The following is a 20,124-nucleotide window of genomic DNA, read 5'->3' on the forward strand; positions in this document are numbered from 1 at the left end:
CGGCTACTGTGACCGGCAGTGTATAAGAATAATATATAAGAATTCAGTCCGTACCTCACAGGAAACAGATCCGAACCCACGATCCCGGCTTCCGAGCGAGCGAAGACAGTTCATGCCTTAGACCGCTCGGCTACCGTGACCGGCTAAAGTAAATTACATAATTAGGTATTTCGGACTAACTTATTTATAGGCAGATAATATAGCACGTCTGCAGAAATTGTTCTATCAAGAGATTTTTGCTTAACAGCTATCTTTTCAAATTTCTTATACGCCTTCTATAATCTTTCGTAATCTTATTCTCCCTTAGTACATATTTGTAGAGGACATGTTCAGTGTGATAAGAAGGTAGTTAAAAGGTTAATGTATTGTCTGACCTTAGCGTTTTACAAGTTAATAACAGTAGCCATAGTCAGCAGGCTTGTCTTCATCTGTCTGGTACTCCTTTATTATTCTTCGTTCCTTTTCTCCGTTTCTTACCTCCTTTCCACACCTCTTGATGTTTCTGTTTCCTTCTTTGTTCTTTCATCCTTGTTTCTTTATATCCCTTTTATCTTTGAATTCTCTCTTATTCCTTCTTTCTCCACTCTTCATGTTTCAGTGTTATTTTTTTATTTTTTCCTCCATGTCTTCCTTTTTTAATTTTTCTTTATCCTTATTCGTCCCGCTTTCGATGTGTATTGCCTCCTTTATCCTCTCTTAATTTTTATGTTTCTTCATTTACTTGTCCCCTTACCTTTTATTTCCTCCGATTTTCTTCGAATTTACCCTTATTCTTTAATTATCCCTTTTTCGTATTTCTGTCTATATCTTGTTCCTTTCCCTCTCGCCTTTCTGTTGGTATCTCCTCTCCTCGCAAGATGGCTCGCCACTTCGCACGGAGTCGCTGTTCTCATTACAAAGATAGCTCCTCCAGGTGAGCGCGGTCGCTGCCTTGGCCCTCACACTGCGCCCACTTCATCTTTTCTCACCTCACACTCACTTCTCTACATTGTTCTTCAGCTACTGCCCTCGTGAGCACCGTGGCCAATCTATTTCAGTCAGTACGCAGCCATCTCTGTTGCCGAAGCCAAGTTGGTATTGTCATTTCAGGATCAAAATCCCCCCTCCACTTTGCTGATATCTCATCATCTCTGATTCTGTAGTGTTATATTTTAGTTTCTTTGCAAAATAACTCTTTTGTGCTTTACTTTCGGTCATCGGTTGAATGATAGGATGATTGATGAAGTGTAAATGATTTGGAAGAAGATCTGACGGCTTAATCGAGGTACTGCCCTAACATTTGCCTAGAGGGCCTGAGAAAAGCCACGAAAAATCTTGCTCACTTTTAAATAAAAGCCATAGGTCATAGTGAGATCAATAATTTATGTCAACTGCTGTAAATTCTACAAAAAAAAAAATAACACCTTTGATAAACTTCTATATATATTAAATTTTAGCTTGTAAAGTATCATATACTCTAACTACTATTGGTATGAGCGTGCATTATCATCAGATAGTAACATAGATTGTTACGCCTAGCAACGGCCGTCCTTTCTGGCTTCATTACTCCGGCTTTCAGTCTTCATATCACATTGTTCCCACTTTGAGGCTGCTCGTCCCGAGTAGCTTACAGGCATTCAGATGATTACGCGGGAGGATACACATACAGACACACATTCAGAATATTTTAATAAATGAGAAAGTACCATGCTTGTCTTGATATGAGGGAGAGAAACGATTTTTAAATAATAATCTAAGTAAGAAGTAATAAAGATTGCTTACATAGTTATTTTAGATTGTTAGCATGAGTCTTGCCTCTTTTGCGTTTGTTAGCAATTGATCTGACCTTCGTTTCATCTCGGAAAGATCACAGCAGAGATGTTCGGTGTTCTAGAAGCACGGAAGAATGAAAATCAGCGTCGCATTAGGCGACGAAAATGTCTCAAAGACACACGAAGCTTTCTGGACAGAAGATTTAGGATACAGGTCCAGAAAACATCATCTCCCAGGCCTGAAATGCTGAATGCCGCATGTTATGTTATTTTTCTTCTGTTACAGAGGCGCATTAGCGTAACGCGAGCTGATTGGAGTCCAATGTAGACTGTTCACCTTCTTGAGAGAAGAGATAAATGGCGGCTGGTTGTAGCAACAATGTCGGTAGTGGTGGGGGAGGAACAGCTAGTGGTTCAGGGGGCCATTCGCATGGTCACCGACGCCAGGAATCCATGTACGCCATGACAGGACTCTATTCCGAATCGACGTCGAACGAAGAGGATGTAAACGAGTCTAACATCACTGTTACATCGAACATCAGCCTGGGCACAAATGTGGGTTCCTCCACGTCATGTTGCCATGACACTGTTGTCAAATGTCACAGCAGGAATCCTTCTGCGGGCATTGTTGACAGGTAAGGTGGTCCATCGGTCGGGTAAATTACTGCTGGTTTCGCCAGCAGACAAGGATATACGTAGTTCAGTTTTATGCATACAAATATGTGAAGAGTAACACTGTCTTGTTGGATATGACTCTTTGAGTTGATGTAGCGGTTAGAATCTCTGCAAGGACATTAACTATCCTAAGTGCTTTAGTGGCCGTGCCAAAGCTCAGCCGGTTAGTTAGTTATTGGAGAGGGTGGGTTTCCCCATGCACCGCGACCAGTTTGATTTATTATGCTTCCCTCTATGATATTCTACCAGTCTCTATACCCTACCGATATTGGTGCGTACCATCAGTCCCGACCGAGCCAGCGAGTTCGGCCTCTACTAGCTTGGCGGTATCTATAATGCTTCCCCCATCTATCAGAGGCATTAGAGACCACTGTTGGGCGGGAAACGTCCTTGAATTTGGCTCAGTGACCTCCTTTGGAGATATGAGGTTCTTTTACGTGCCGTTAAGCTACGACACGGGACCCACGGCTTAAAGTCTCTCCCGGAGGACTTGTTCCCTGAATTTTTCCGCCCTTAAACATTCCACGACCTCCGCCGGGTTTGAACCCGCGTACCACGAGTCATGAGGTGGGAACGTTACCTCTAGACTACGGAGGCCGCTAAAGCTCAGCCGGTTAGTCGCTGGCTTCCCACCGCGGCGGCTCGGGGTCGAGGCCAGGTTAGGTCATATACGTTTTATGGTGGAAAAAGTGGCACTGGAACAGGTTGTCCCTTCCAATTCTCATTTCACTGACTGCTCCACATTCATCATCATCTATCATCCGGGGCTGGTACAATAGGCTAGTTAGTGAACGCAGTACCAAGTGAACTCAGTCTCACCCCACCCCAACAAACTAAAAAAATGTGGGATTTGTGGTGAACAAAGTGGCACTGGAACAGGTTTCTTCTGCCAGTTCTCATTTCACTGACTGCTCCACATTCATCATCATCTATCATCCAGAGCTGGTGCAATAAGCCAATTAGTGGCCGTAAAAAAATATGGGATTTGTGGCAGACAAAGTGGCATTGGGACAGGTTTTCTCGGAGTACTTCGGTTTCTGCCATTTATCATTTCACAAAATGGTTTATACTCATCCGGGGCGGGACAATGACCGACATATCAAGTGAACTCAGTCACTCCCAACCCCACCCCACCCCACAAAACTAAAAAAAAAGTTTTAGTGGTTGTTCTCAGTCCCTCCTATCATTTGACCCTATGTGATTTGAGATACTAAGAAGGACGTTAAGTAGACCACAGGTTTTGGATGAGGCGGTATTGACCCTGATATAAATGCATTGACGCTCCTCTGAAACGTAGATAAAATTTTCGCCAATATGCACGGCGCCACACTCCACAAGATAAACACTCGTCGTGAAATTGTACGTTTATTTCATGAACCGATTTCAAGGAGGCATTTCCTACACACCAGGCGTAATGTTGGTACAGTCGTGAAGTCATTTCCTGCAGACCAGGTGTGGCGGTTATCGACGACTTGGTCTTATAGAAATATGAAGTGGGATTTCCCCCACACCAGATGTAATTTGTAGACGCCCTGTGGTGTGGCACCTTGAGTTTCGTGGGAGTTTCTCGTCTGAATCATCTCTGAAAAGCAGGTAATACTTTGAGTAGGTAACCTTACAGAATGAAATTTCCCCATGCTTCCAACGAGATCTCATATATGGCGAAAATACAGTCCATTGACCTAATGATGACGTAACAAAACTACGTCATTATGTAATGATGATGCGCCCTCAAGACATGTTTTTTACTGGCAGTGATTGTAATTAAATTAGGGCGTCCCGCAAATCGTCAGGGCGCTCAGACGGAAAAATCTTACGCCCCCCCCCCTCCCGGCTAGTCCGGCCGAGGAATTTCGGACTAGTACCGGAATCATTAAGACTTCAGCCCAAGATTACAGAGAGAACTAACTCATATTACATGTGACAATTGTCATGTCAGTTTTCCGTTGCTTTGGCCGCTACGAAAATAAATCTGTCCAAGTCCTAGGCAGTGTGTAACATTTCGCAAAAATCCGTATTTTTTTTTTTGCGGTAATAAATTTTTAATCCCACTCCCAACCCTCAAGCTGGAGTATCACCCCTTGTCTGCTGTCCGCGACTCCTTACTGTCTCCTCCATCCTCAACCTGAGGACGGGCTATGTCCTGGTGACAAGGGGCTCACTTATAACATACACGGGAGAGAACAGGAATGCATACAGAATATTCGCTGGAAGACCAAAAGGAAAGAGGCACTATGAAGACCTAGACGTAGGTGGAAGAATAAAATTAAAATTTATCCTAGAGATATAGATTGGGGTATGGACTGGATTCATCTGGCTCAGGATAGGGACCAGTGGCTGGCTCTTAATATTGTAATGATCCTTTGGGTTCCATAAAGTTTTGGGAGATATTGAGTAGCTGAGCAACTTTTTGCTTCTCAGAAATGGCTGAACTCCATGGAGCTAGTTGGTTAGATCTCAGCACGTGTTCCTGGTATCTCCATAAGAAGTTCGCATTTATGCTTTGAAGTTCCTTTTCGGGAACAACGCAAACACGAAGCTTAGAATTCCAATGTGCCTGAGGGATTTTGGAAGAAAATATTCAATTTATCTTCAGTGATAACACTGCATTTCAATTTTTTATTTACTGATTTGTTACACCAGTAACTATGAAATTGGCCACGCTATAGCTCAAGCTGTTAGTCGCTGGCTTCCCACTGCGGCGGCCCGGGTTCGATCCCGGGTCTGGTCAAGTGGGATTTGTGGTGGACAAAGTGGCGCTGGGGCAGGTTTTCTCCGAGTACTTCGGTTTGCCCTGCCAATCTTCATTCCACCAATTGCTCCACAATCACCCTCACCTATCATCTGGGACTGGTACAATAGGCCAGAAGTGGCCTCAGTACAAGGGACTTAGTCCCAGCCCACTAGCAATAAAAAAGAACTATGAAATTCATGAAAGACTTCAATATAGCCTGTACAGCAACAAAACAAACAATTATTGAGAACATTTGCAGCATCTGCTGTGGTCTGGGTGGGTTTTATTTGTAATTTGTCAGTCTGTGGGTTTGTCATTTCCACTAACAGTTCACATCTCACTGGCACAAGGACATGGGAGAAGCAGTCGACTCTTCTACCTAAATGGCCTAACGATTTACAACAAGCAAATATAAGAGTTTACATAGCTTCTAATCATATTTGAGGATGCATCCTCATCATCACAGGACAGTGACATAGATAATAACTATATTGTTAGAAAATCACTAGATTCTATTTTCACCATATGATGAGATCCAAACATAGGTGGCTGGACAATATTAAAATGGATCTTAGATAGATAGGATAGGATGGTATGGTTTGGATTGATCTGGCTGAGGATAGGGACCAGTGGAGGACTCTTGTGAACACAGTAATGAACCTTCGGGTTCCATAAAATGTTATGAATTTCTTGAATAGCTGCACAACTGGGGGCTTCCCAAGTAGGGCTCAACTTAAGTTAGTTAGTTTGGTTAGTATGGCCAAACTCTCTTTAAGGGTCATATTAATGTAGCTCAATAGCGATGAACCTTCGCGTTCCATAAAATGCTGGGAAATTCTTGAGTTGCTGCAGAATTGGCGTCTCCTCAAGAAGGGCTCAGCTCCATGAGTGAGTAAGGTGAGAACCAAAACCGACATACCGTAGATCTCATTCAACATGCAGGACTCCCCTTCTGCAAGGCTGCCAATGTATGACTTGCGATCAGAGATATTTTAGATGTACATTATCACATAGGTCTACTCACACATATTGATTATGTATTCTGAGTATCACTTCACTTATATTTTTCACAGAAGTGAAAAGGAGAGATCTCAGCCTATAATATTGCTTCAGGATTCAAGAGACTGTGGGATTCTTACCTGTAGACCTCTCTTTCTGCAACGCTTTGCTGGAATCAAGGTATCGTTATATGGTTTAGTGATGGTTGGCTTGAATCATGTCAGAAACACATGACCTATGATGTGGAAATGAATGTGCTCTCCTTTCATTATTAAGATTACTGTCTTCATGAACATGACACCGTATAGTCTGGTAGAATTTATATTTTGGAGGCAACAGCTGTCTTCATTTTCAAGGTATTCCGAAGATGAGGACGGCACAGGGTAGTCTGGAGCTGTAGTAGTTATGTTCCTCCACCCACATTGCTGCATGTTGCCATAACCTAGAAGCCAAAGCGATCATAAATTTTCACAAATGATTTTAGGAATGTCAAAAATTCTAAACTTTTTCAAAAGTATTATCGTGACTGGCTACAGGTTGGAGGACTAAGAGTTCAGAGTCTGAGTCCCAGTAGGGTCAGTAATTTTCACTTCTCCATATCATCCAGACTGACTCTGGGGTCCACACAATCTCCTATGGAATGGGTACCCCCCGGGGGTAAAGTGAAGAGGTCAAGGAAATTTGGATCTATACATCCACTCTCCCGTACGCCTTCATGGCGTAGCACTTAATTAGTTAAGCACAGGGACAACTTTACCTTACCTTTATTTTAAAATGTAGCGTAGTTGGTTGAGGCACTATGCTACAAGCCGGAAGGTCGCGGGTTCGAGTCCCGATGAGGTGGATTTTTTTCTCCAATTTACCTAATCGTTTCAGCCGCATTATGGCCCTAGGGTCGACTCAGCCTCTAATAGAAATGAGTACCAGGAATCTTCCTGGGGATAAACGGTGGCCAGCGCATAAGCCTGACAACCTCACCGCCATCTGTGAGCTGATTGTCTAGAAAATTTGGGAGCCTCGATGTCTCACAACCCTATTGACTTTCACGGCCTGTTACAGGGTTAGCTTTACCTTACTAAAATATCCATACTTGTAAATTATTGAATATCACATAAATGTAAAAAGAATTTGAACATTCCGAAAATTTAGAATATTAGCCCAGTTTAAAAAATTTAGAGTTTGAAGACATTATAAAATTGAAAATTAAATACTATATTCTTGAAGCATTGTGACAGACCTTGTGAAAATTGTAAGTATGTTTCTGTTATAGGTTTTTGTACTCCTGTTGTCTTTCCTGGTGACTCTTCAGCAAGCCCTGAGTTCTGGATATATCAATTCTGTCATTACAACTATAGAGAAGAGGTTTGAAATTCCATCCAGTTTGTCAGGCCTTATTGCATCTTCATATGAGATTGGAAATGTCATTACTGTCATCTTTGTGAGCTATCTTGGTAGTAGGAGACACATCCCTGTGTGGATTGCTGTTGGTAAGTCATGAATTATCTTCCATTAAGCTTCACACTTTGTACCCTTCAACTACCATTGAGAAACCCGTAAGAAAAGGGAAACTTCTGCATAAATGGCGGTATAATGTGAAAAGTACAGTTTAAACACTAAACTGTATTTTGGGTAGAGAACTGAAGTTGGGTCAAGGAAAGAATGAACACATATTTTCCCTCTAGTAGGTACCTCCCTTCTGTGTGCCTTCCCTCACTTCCACCTGTTGTCATTTGTATTCTGACTGTCATTCCATCTCTGGCCACGCCATAGCTCAGGCGGTTAATCGCTGGCTTCCCACCGTGGCAGCTTGGGTTTGATCCTCGGTCTGGTCAAGTGGGATTTGTGGTGAACAAAGTGGCGCTGGGGCAGGTTTTCTCCTAGTACTTCAGTTTCCCCTGCCAATCTTCATTCCACCAATTGCTCCACAATCACCCTCACCTGTCATCTGGGGCTGGTACAATAGACCAGAAGTGTTTGTAGTACAAGGGACTTAGTCTCGCCCCACTAACAGTAAAAAAAAAGTCACACAGTCTGTCTATTATGTGTACTGGGATCAGCATGTTGATGGCATTATTTCTAATAGAAAAATCAAATACAGTTCCAGCTTTTTTAATTTTCACTTTGCCTGCTTTGAGTCAAACCAGTATCGTGTTTCCAGGTTCCATTGTGATGGGTATTGGATCCATAGTGTTCACAGTACCACATTTCATAGCTGATCAGCAGCTAGCATCAACCCTTGCCAACTCCAGCTCCGACAATATTTGTCGGGGCGTGTCTGTTAGAGAACAAGACATGGGGTTGGGAAGATTATCGTCAGGTTAGTAACCCTTTCATTGCTTGCATGGTACAGTGGCATGCCTTGACTCTAATCTTGTCACTTACTGTGGTCTGTGCAACACTAAGAATGCAGTATTTATAATATGGTAAGAATATATTATTGTGACATGATCACACTGTCTGTTCTGGGGCAAATGAACAGGTATCATGGCAATTGATATGTGTGCAACAATAGAAGAACTGTTGGAAACCGTGTTTTCTGTGTGATCCATGCAGAAGCTATATAGTGAGCATGAACAAGAAATGACCCATCCTTAAGAGGCTTGAACTTGGCGGTGGTCAAGCTTACGACCGTTCAAATGACTAAGTTGTCATAGCATAAGATATGCAAGTTAAGCATAATCTGCTCTGTAAAGCCTGTACTGACAGAGGACTTGTGTGTAGTGCAAAAGGAAGAATTTTCAATAACATGTTATATGTGCGAAATGTACACTTGACAAAAGGCCAAGTGTATTCATAAGAGACAAATCCATCTTCTCGGCAGAGAGGATGTTAGATAAGGACTATTACCATTAGAGTTCAGTTGGAAAAAATTTCTGATCATGGGCCTCAAGGGGCCTGGTGCCAAGACAAACTGCTCGGCGTAAACCGCCAGTCGTAAATTAACTTTGACTCATCCTTTCATCAGAGAGAGCGCCCCACATCAGCAAACCCGCAACTATCTGACAGTAACAAAAATCTAGTCTTGGACCCCAGGTGGGGCTGGATGGCAAGACAAATTGACCGACTGAGTGTAGGTCATTAATGTAACACTGACTTTGAAGTTAGGTGTGAGATGGTCGAAGGCTGGCAACGACGTGAGCCGTGAACATTGCTGACATCTGTTACCAGGCAAAGACTGGTGAAGATGCAGTAAACTGAGGAGACTTAATGTATGTTGTAATGAGAAACAGAGTACATGAATTACTAAGAGCGTTATTATTACACAGTTCTGATTTATAAGTGCTCAGTTAATCCAATTGCCAATCCAAATTCAATGTCTGCTTACGAACACGTGACAATATTATTAACTTATCATTGTTTTACTCCCTCTTCATCATCTTCTTCTGATCATCTTCCTATTTCATAATCTCTTCTTGTTTAAATCTTATTAATCTTGTCTTTCCTCTTTCTTTTTCTCTTAATTTCTTGCTTCTCTCTCCTAAGTGTTCTCTTCTTCTTCTTCTTCTTCTGTTCTCCATATCCTTCTTTCTCCCTCTTTAATCTCTTTCTCTTCTGCATCATCTAATTTTTAGCCAACTGTTACATTTGTTCTTCTTCTTCTCTTCCTTCTCCCCTTTCTCCCCGTGTATTTTTTTTCATCTTAACTTTCCCTTTATAAACTTCTTCTATGACATGAACTATGCAACTATGTGTTCAAGGTATGAAAGGTATATAGCTGAACAGTGGCTGAAAGCTCTTGTCTAGTTTACTTTTACAAAAGCAATATTGGTCATTCCCTGTAGATACACACTTCACCGGGCAATGTATTCACACCAACACAGTCTGCGATCTTCAGAGTGTACCATGCATATGGTATTTTTTATCGAAGTAAAATGATGTACAGAGTAACCCACAAGGCTGAGGTACGGTCTCATATTAGCTTTACTTCTCCACATAGTCACTAACTCCGTTTAGATACGTATCATAGTGATATGTCAATTTGTTGAGCCCCACATAGGAAAAAAAAATGCATGCTGGGCACATGACCATCTCTTGGCTTCGTTTTGAACATCCTCATTGGAGTGGAAGTGCTGACCTCAGAGATGCATTTTCGTTTTTGGAAGAGGTGAAAGTCCAATGCTGCCAAATGAGGAGTGGTTTGTGTATGTGGAAGAATTTTCAAGTCCAAGGAGTTCAAGACATACACGGTTCTGGCAGCAGTATGAGGTCGAGCATCGTCATGCAGAAGTAATTTGGTCTCTTGCACCAAATAGCCTCCTTCAGTCTCTTTGGAGTTTCCTGATAATCAGCTGCATTTATTGTTGAACCGAGAGGTGTGAAATCAATTGAAAGGACTAATCTGTGCACTGATTTTTTTACATTATTTGGGTATCCCTCTGTCTAGTAATATTCATTTATATAATTGATAAAGTTTGGAACTAACATACATACTCATACATTACCTGTATATGAAGCAGTGAATTTATTATTCTTTTTTCCCCAGATCTTTTTTGTTTGTTTCAGGTCTTTCATCACCACCCCTTGCACCACATAACAACCTCCGAGGGGACAACTGCATTCAGGGCTCTCCTTCCACCACGGGACCTGTCTTGTTGTTCCTGTTAGCTCAGCTCCTATTGGGCTGTGGAGGCTCACCTCTTTTCACCCTCGGCACAACGTACATAGATGATCATGTCCGCCCAGAGAGTGCTTCTCTCTACATAGGTTAGTGTAACCCAACTAATCATGTCAAGTGTTTATTATTATTGTTATTGTTGACTCAGCAAATAAATAATAAAGAATTGAACTGAATTGAATTAGTCATCCAGTTCTAGCCTTAGTCTAGCGTTTGTTATGTATACACTCAATGCTCACGTGTTGTATGTCACTCGCTGTTGGCAAGCACTTAAATAAAGGAAATTAATTGAGTTGAATTGAATTATATAAACTGCCTCATTTTGTAACTTATTCATGAGTTTTTTGCTAATTCTTTCTAAGTACTCGTGCTAACTTTGTAAATGACCTCTGGGCTGTTAAGTCTGCATGTTCATAAACAAGAATTCAAATTATTATTATTATTATTATTATTATTATTATTGTTGTTGTTGTTGTAATTATTATTATTATGCTTTTCCTCCAGTGTTTATCTTTAATTAGTCTTTGACTTTATGTCGTGTTTGTCCAGTACATAACTATTATATACACTGTGCTGTGTCTGTAATTGGCCTTGCGGCTGTTGGCTCAGTACATAAATAATAAAGGATTGAATTGAATTGAATTATTATTGTTATTGTTATTGTTATGACATCATTCTGCCCTCTATCTATCTGTCCTCCCATAGGCAACACATTCCGGTTTCAACCTTTTCAGTACACTTCACTGTGAAGCGTCATGCAGGATGTTTGAATGTGATAAATCATCTTTTAGCTGACTTCTATTCTTCTTTTTTTAGGTTGTATGTACAGTATGGCAGCATTTGGACCAGTTCTTGGTTTTCTTCTGGGAGCATACTTATTATCATTCCATATGGATTCTTTCTCCAGTTCCATTGTCACCATTGGTGAGTCTCTGTCTTCACAAATAGCTAACTCATGAATGTGGACCAGAATAATGACTTTAAAGATAGTAAATGACATTTACATATTCAGTGGCAACAGGTTGTCACTTCCCAAGATCAGTATTGACAAACTGTAAATTTCAGCTTGTTAGGTGACAGAGTTGACATTTAATATGTTAATGTGAAATCAGTTCTGCTGCATTAGTTGATACTGCCTTGTTATAAGGATGTATAGAGGGGACAGTAGGTTTGCAGCAGTAGATGGTGCTGTGGGCATTTATTTTTTGTGGCATAGGATTGAAATATTTTTTTATGTAAGTAGACCCTATTTTCATGATGGGATTTAAATAAATTTTTGCATAAGTAGAAAATGATTTTAATTTAAGTGTCTTTGTGCAGTGAACCTCATAAATATAGAATAGAACCATAACGTTTTGGGACTGCCTTTGTGTTCATTGTCAGGTAAACAGTTTAGGCAACATGTCAAATATTCACATTTGAAAGAACACTAAAAAAATATGGCACAAATTATAAGACTCTAGATACACTAAGCAGGTCAATCTAATGATAATGCTCTGCACTTTTATTCAAGGATGCTTAGTTTCAATCTCAGCTGGGACCTTGGTTATCCTGACTAATATTTTTTTGTGGTTTTCCTTGGTCCCTCCATGCAAATGTCAGGATAATATCTCAGTTAGGCCATGACTGTTTCCATCCACATTTATCATATTTATCACCCAACAGTCAATCAACCATTTGAAGCTATGCAGTCTAGCTACTGACAGCATCAGAAAATAACCCACAATCCAGTTCTTTTCTAGCCAAGATTGAATATGTGCAGATTTATGAAACTTTATCAGTGTCTTCTATAGTCATGTACATATAACCATATAACTGTACAGAATTCAGAAGAGTTCTGTCTTCTAGGATATAACACCATGTAGTTTGCTAACAATGTATATCCCAGAAGATAGAGCTCTTCATATCCATGGATGGAAGAACCTCAAATCCTACATAAAGAATTCAGTTTTTAGACAGAATTATAGATGATCTTGGGCTTAACATGGGCTCCAACAAGGGATCAGGGGTCTCACATTCACAGTGTTGTATTACCTTTGTCAGAGATGAGGAAATGTATAAATAAGAAGAACCTGATCTAGCCAATCTTGAATCTGGTACCTTTGCCACAGAAATCTGTCACTTTTCTCTAGGAGTATATTGGTACCTATCTATGAGATTGTATGCTGTCACAGCCCACAAGACCATAATTTTATTATACATGGCATTCTTAACCTCAAAACTCTTAAATAAATATGTTGCCAATTCTGTGGTGTTACAGAAAAGAGAGTAAGATCAGACTTTCACAGGTTCATCACAAAATTTACCACATTAAAAGGCTCAAGTTGAAAGTGAGTCATGTCAGTAATGCACAATACTTTGTATTCAGTTGCATAATGAAGTACTGTTTTAAGTACATTACTTCATGTAAGTCTAAACTTGTTTCATATTCTCCTGAAAAGTGATGTTGAGTGACTTAACCGCCACTTCCATAATGACACAGAATTGTTTATTGATATGGCCTCTGTGGTCTGACACTGGGTGAATGATGAGCTGGTAACTGTTTCAGTGCATTAATGAAATGGACAGGCATTTTAAAGCAATTTTCAAATAATGAATTATGTCTCATTTTCAGATCCTGGTGATAGAAGATGGGTTGGTATGTGGTGGGGGGGATTTTTACTCTGTGGACTTCTTCTTGTAATGGTTGCAATTCCATTCTATGCCTTCCCTAAGACACTACAGGTAAGAAAGAGTATTATTAGATATCACATTTTCTTTATAGATCCATTTTTAAACAGATTTCCATAACTTAAGGCTGTAACAGAAGTCAGGCAGTTAGGTTAGGACTAAAGATACTGCAGTCAATACAGCACTGGGGCCAGCAGGAGGGGTGGGCCAGTCATTTGCCATCCCTTACCACCCTGGATATTTGGAGAAAAATAAAAACTGAGAGAAGACAGAAATATACCAAAAATTAAAATTATATTTTCAAAATTTATTTTTCTGACCTGAATACTCTAGGACTATCAGTAAAAATAATCTTAAGTGGATTAAATGTAAATTTGGAAGTACATTTTCTGCCTTCCTCACCTTGAAGAATTGGCAGTGTCACATTGTTTACCGCAAATCTCTTGTGAAGTCTTCCAGAATTGAATTAAGGCTCCATAGTGAGAATCCAACTATATCATGGCCACTGCATAATAAACTCACTGCATCTATTCACATTCTCACATCCTGTCAGCACTATATAATCTTCACAACTTACACTAACTAAAACTAAACTAAACTCCGTGGTTTTAGTCCCCAAGCAAACTATACACAACTTACACAGCATCATTAAATGAAATTATAAGCATATTAATCCAGTAAACAATGACTTGAAAGGGGTATGGATATAAGCATTCTTGCCCCAGTTTGAAGTGCTGTCCCAGCATATGCATGGAGGAATTGAAGAAAATTATAAAAAAAAACCTGCCCCAGCGCCACTTTGTCCACCACAAATCGCACTTCACCAGACCCAGGATCGAACCCGGGCCGCCAAGGTGGGAAGCCAGTGACTAACCGATAAACTATGGTGCAGCCTAACCAAAATTTGAACCCAAGGCTCCTGAATATGAATTTAGAATATGACCCACTTGACCACAACACTCAGTGCATTGTGTGGAGCATATCCTGAGACACTGGTTCCTCTTACTTCCGCAGAGAGAGAAGGAGAAAATTCGACTGATGGAGAAGTCTCGTCCTGACCAAGTTCGTCCTGCAAAGTCAACAGACATTGCTACAGGACAAGGCCAAACCAATGATTCAGGTTATGGTAAAGATATTAAAGGTGAGTACTCAGAATTCTTTGTTGTTGTTGTTGTGATGATGATGATTATGATGATTTATGATTGATGAGCTTGTTAAGTTCAAGTTCACCTGTGTGATGATGTGTATTTGTGCTGACCTGCAGACATCCCTCGGTCAATGTGGCGGCTCGTGTGCAACTCTGTGTACGTAGTTACATGCCTTGGTGCCTGCATGGAACTCATCATTGTGTCAGGATTTGTTGTATTCCTTCCTAAGTACCTGGAGACACAATTCAGTCTCGGAAAGAGCCAGGCCAGTGTGTTCACAGGTGAGCAGCAACACAGGAGACTGCTGAGCAGGTGACTCTAGACTTGTACTCAGGAGGTGCTCAGTTTGAATCTCAGCCAGGCCACCACATGTCCTAAATAAGGTGTTGTGTGGTTTTCCCCAGTCTCTGTAGGCAACTGCTGACATAGTACCCTTATTAAACCACAACCACTTCCTTCCAGAACCCTACTAATTCATTACTACTCACACTGTTTTGTACTATATACTCATATACTCAGGATACTGAAAACTTCTTAAAATAGTCCCCTCTGCAAAAAGAATATAACCAGAAAGCTGTAGCAGTAGTTACAGGATTGGCTCCCAAACAACAGTGAAAGAAATTTCTGTGTTTTAGTTAGCTTTTCATCCTATGTCTTTGCAGAAAACAACTTTTCATCATTGATATTGTACATTTTCAGTGAAATATTTAATTATGTATGTAAGAATGGAGAGGTTATCTGTGAGAACTATAGAAATGGGAAATGGGAATTGTAGATAGGAGCAGAAAGTTATTGAGGTTAGGTATTTTTGATAAATTTTATTTTAAAAAATTTACCAGTGAAATCTCAGTGGCCCGTATACTAGTTAGCAATAATCCTATATTAAGTCTAATATGATTTCTTCCACTTTAGGTTCCATTGCAATTCCTGGAGCATGCATTGGGATCTTCATGGGTGGCTGCCTCTTGAAACGGCTGGAACTTAGGCCTAAAGGAGCAGTTCAGTTTGTGCTCATATCAAATACTGTCTGCCTAGCATGTTATGGCCTTCTCTTCTTCCTCGGTTGTGAAAATGTTAAGATGGCCGGCACGACTATTCCGTACTTCAATAGGTCTGTTTGAATTATATCACAACTGTATACCTAATAGATACGGGGCACGCGGTAGCATAGTGGTTAAGGCACTATGCTACAAGTCGGAAGGTCGCGGGTTCAAATACCGATGAGGTCACTGGATTTTTTCAATTGACCTAATCCTTCCAGCCGCACTATGGCCCTGGGGTTCTCTCAGCCACTAACAGAAATGAGTACCAGGAATTAAATAAATAATTTTCCTGGGGAGTAAAGCGCGGCTGGCGCGTAAGGCTGACAACCTTACCGCCATCTTTGAGCCGATTGTCTAGATAGTGTGGGACCCTTAATGTCTCACAACCCTATGGTCCTTCATGGCCTGTTACAGGGATAGCTTTACTTTTATACCTAATAGATTGTAGAAAATGTGGCAAAGCATATGTGTTTATGCAACCCATTTCTAAGCAACGGTTCGGTAAACACACTTAAGCATAAACGGTGATGTCAGCAACAATAGAGACAGTGTTTATTCCTGAGGTATGTGCAGAGTGCTTATAAGAGAAGTAAATGGACTGACAGAGTTAGTTCAAGGGCAGTTATGAGTCAGTCATAAGCTGGAGGAGTGAGTCCAGAAGAAATTTTAGTTCCAAGGTTCCAGAGTGATTGAAGACGAAATAGTAAGAAGACTTCATAGTGATTTGAAGTGCTAGTTTCTGTGTTGATTATCTGTTGCCAGGAGATGACTAGTGAAAACTGGGAATCCTAGTGCATGTGCAACGGTGATTGTAAGATGTGCAAATCAGCGATAGCGCTGTATTTAAGTGTGATTAAGAGAACTTGTGACCAAGGTGCCAATAAATCCAATCATCCGAACTAGAACCCATTATTTTTGTCATGCATACCACCCTACACATGACAATATTAAATTTGTTTAAAACATTATATATTATCAGGTTTTCAAGGTTAAGATGCCCAATATAGTGTAAAATTATGACCTCAAGTTATAGTTAATGTGGATACTTGTTGTTAAGCGTCAAATTGTGAAGGTCATTATGCCCAGGGGTATGTCATATTATGGAAGCTAGGTGAGCGGGCTGTTGTTTGTAGTATTAAGTACATAAATTCCTGTATATAAAATCATATAAGATTTGTGATTGTTAATTATGCATGTACACTTTCCCTGTATGAACATTATACACGTATGTATGTCATTGTGCTCAGATTAATGTAAAGGATTCCTTTTCAATGCCTCAGTACTGTTAGTTGATTATATGTAGACTGTTTGATGTCTTTGCAGTTCTAAACCGGAGCCATTCCAAGTGAATCTGACAGCATCGTGCAATTTTGGATGTGAGTGTCGCATGACAGATGTGGAGCCAGTATGTGGGAACAATGGCCTGACGTACTTCAGTCCTTGTCATGCTGGCTGCACGGCCTTCTCTTCCAGCTCCAACTACACCAACTGTGCCTGTAGGTATTTTGACACTCTACTGTAATTCGTTTGTTTGTGTGAGTGTGACATACTCGTACCCTTAAATTAATGAAGTCTTCACACCAAATATGGTGGTCTTCTGGTGAAGTTCTAGACTTGTGTTTGGATAAGTAAAGCAAAAGAAAGGTAAAGCTATCCCTGCAACAGGCCATGGAGACTCAGAGTTGTAAGCCATTGAGGTTCCCACATTTTCTACACAGTCAGCTCACAGATGGCAGTGAGGTTGTCAACCTTATGCACCGGCCATCCTTTACCCCCAGGAAGATTCCTGATACTCATTTCTGTTAAAGGCTGAGTCCACCCCAGGGTCATAGTGTGGCTGGAAGGATTAAGTTAATTGAAAAATCCAATGACCTCATTGGGAATCAAACCCATGGTCTGGCCGCACCGTAGCTCAAGCAGATAGTCGCTGGCTTCCCACCACGGTGGCCCAGGTTCGATCCCGGGTCTGGTCAAGTGGGATTTGTGGTGGACAAAGTGGTGTTGGGACAGGTTTCCTCCGAGTACTTCGGTTTCCCCTGCCAATCTTCATTCCACCAATTGCTCCACAATCACCCTCCCCTATCATCTGGGGCTGGTACAATAGGCCAGAAGTGGCCGCAGTACAAGGGACTTAATCCCACCCCACTAGCAATAGTGATTGGCCTTTGTTTTGAATGATTAATATCTCTAATGTTTGAACAGTTGTGCCATATATGTGTCCTGTGTTGAATATATGATATTAAAATGAAATGTCACCTGTACTGCAATTAGAGTGCTTTATCACGTGAAGTAAACCATTTAACTCTTTCCACAGGTATTCATGGCAACTTCAGCTTGCTTACAAGTGGTAGCAGTGGCCCATCTGCCGCAGCAGAGTTTGCCGAAGTGACGGTGGTTCCGGTGGCTACGGCTGGTCCGTGTAACTCCCCGTGTAGAACCATCTTCCCATTCCTCATATTGCTCTTCTTCATGACGTTCATTGTCGCGGTCACTCAGATGCCACTGCTAATGATTGTTCTCAGGTTGGTGTCTTGCCCATGATGTTCCATTTTCTTTGACTACAGTGAACCCCTCTATTTAAGGTTTCTTCTGTGGAGCAGTGGATTGAAACACTAAATCAAAACACAAACTCCGTGGTTATAGTCTGCAAGTGAACTATACCGCTGCTTGTCGGTGAAGGTAGTGCCAACTTTAGAAGATAGAGGATGTCACATTATCAGCGCAGTGGGTCCCTATGGCCGTTAATTTCGGTTTTCTAGACCGGAGCCACTATTTCTTTGAAGTAGCTCCTCAGTTATCCTCACGATGCTGAGTGGACCCTGTTCCAGACCCACTGCTTCTCAAAGAACCTGGTAGCGCTGGAAATTGAACCCGGACCTCTGGGTCTGTAGCCAGGAACTCTGACCACTAGCCCACAGAGGCGGTCCTATTGAAACACCAAACTGACTGAAGTTTTAAATGGAAGAAATTATACATTGAGATAGAGCTAGTCTTGGTGGTAGTGACTACCTCTGTTTATTGAGTCAAACTGAGTAGGCTTTTCACCTAAGGACGGAGACAGAGTCAAGAAACATTGTTGTAAATAAAAAAAAAGGAGAATGGTTAAGGTCCAAAAACACAATAATTGTATTAATATACCATTATCACAAAGTTTCATATCTGATTTCTGTAGTGTATTTTATTACTATATAGTTTTGAATAGAGTTGGAAGCTGTTAGCCTGTAAGCCCCCCTTGCCCCCCCTTGCACCCACACACACACACACACACACACACGTGATTGTCAAAACTCATTGATGTGTACTCTTATTTCAATGTACAATTTTCACCCTGTTCCATATACATATTGTGCAGTTCATTCTCATTTATTAATATAAGACTTGTTGGGGGGGCACGCAGTAGCATAGTTGATTGAGGCAGTATGCTACAAGCCAGAAGGTCGCGGGATCGAATCCCGACGAGGTCATTGGATTTCTTTCAATTGACCTAATCCTTCCAGCCACACTATGGCCCTGGGGTCGACTCAGCCTCTAACAGAAATGAGTACCAGGAATCTTCCTGGGGGTTAAGGGCGGCTGGTGCGTAAGGCTGACAACCTCACCGACATCTGTGAGCCGATTGTATAGAACATGTGGGACCCTCAACGTCTCACAACCCTATGGGCCTTCACAGCCTGTTACAGGGACAGCTGCTTTACTTAAAAATGTAAGAGATGTGTTAAAAGAAGGTAATTTGGGGGAAATAATTTTGTGCATTATGCATGTGAATTTAAGAATCTTCTTATTATTTCATATTTTTCTTTCCGTCACAGGTCTGTAGGAGAAGAGGAACGATCCTTTGCTTTGGGGATGCAATTTGTGATATTCCGTCTGTTTGGGTATATACCTGCGCCAATACTGTTTGGAAATTTGATTGATTCAACATGTCTTCTGTGGAAGAGCACGTGCGGCGAGAGAGGGGGACGGTGCCTTCTATATGATATTGAGCAGTTCCGATACAAGTGAGTTGTCCTTACAGATCAGTCTCAAAATACGTATACACCATAACATGGCATGAAGGCTGTAAACCAGGACAATGGAGTGAGTAGAGGCAGTTCTGGCTACGCAGCAGCATGGCAAACATATTTTCCATAGCAACATATAATGACACAATAACAGAGGACACAGTGTTTTCTGTGCAGTTTATGCCGAAGCTATATAACCAGGACCAGCAGCAGCAGTCAGTGGGCAGTTCAAGATTGGCTATGAGGAATCTCCAATGTTAGAAGCTGTTACCTAGCAGCAACTAGTAATAACAGAGTAACGAACAGAAGAATTTGTATGTGCTGTAGTTGTAGTGATTTATGGAGGTGTAACTTAGAGAAACTGTGTAGTTATGAGCCTCAGATATGTCCAGTTATCATTCCAAACCCCATGTCTAGTTGCTGGCCTCAAATTATTGCTCAGTATTAGCCCAAAATTTTCAAATTTTCAGTTCAAATTATAGCAAGGG

General features: G+C 41.1%; 1 protein-coding gene across 1 annotated transcript in view; it reads left to right on the forward strand.

The window, feature by feature from the left end:
• The window catches only part of LOC111869472 (solute carrier organic anion transporter family member 5A1), a 70,409-nt gene that overhangs the window by 44,529 nt on the left and 5,756 nt on the right, over positions 1-20,124 (forward strand). Inside the window, exons 3-15 of the mRNA XM_023861039.2 lie at positions 2,038-2,386; positions 6,234-6,339; positions 7,430-7,646; positions 8,318-8,476; positions 10,663-10,863; positions 11,591-11,698; positions 13,389-13,498; positions 14,459-14,585; positions 14,709-14,873; positions 15,505-15,703; positions 16,959-17,131; positions 17,950-18,157; positions 19,445-19,633. Of these exons, the coding sequence (XP_023716807.1) occupies positions 2,109-2,386; positions 6,234-6,339; positions 7,430-7,646; positions 8,318-8,476; positions 10,663-10,863; positions 11,591-11,698; positions 13,389-13,498; positions 14,459-14,585; positions 14,709-14,873; positions 15,505-15,703; positions 16,959-17,131; positions 17,950-18,157; positions 19,445-19,633 (2,240 nt within the window). The 5' untranslated portion in view covers positions 2,038-2,108. The remainder of the gene's footprint in view (positions 1-2,037; positions 2,387-6,233; positions 6,340-7,429; positions 7,647-8,317; positions 8,477-10,662; positions 10,864-11,590; positions 11,699-13,388; positions 13,499-14,458; positions 14,586-14,708; positions 14,874-15,504; positions 15,704-16,958; positions 17,132-17,949; positions 18,158-19,444; positions 19,634-20,124) is intronic.

Source organism: Cryptotermes secundus, unplaced genomic scaffold (genome assembly GCF_002891405.2).
Source record: "Cryptotermes secundus unplaced genomic scaffold, Csec_1.0 scaffold1771, whole genome shotgun sequence".
NCBI lineage: Eukaryota > Metazoa > Arthropoda > Insecta > Blattodea > Kalotermitidae > Cryptotermes > Cryptotermes secundus.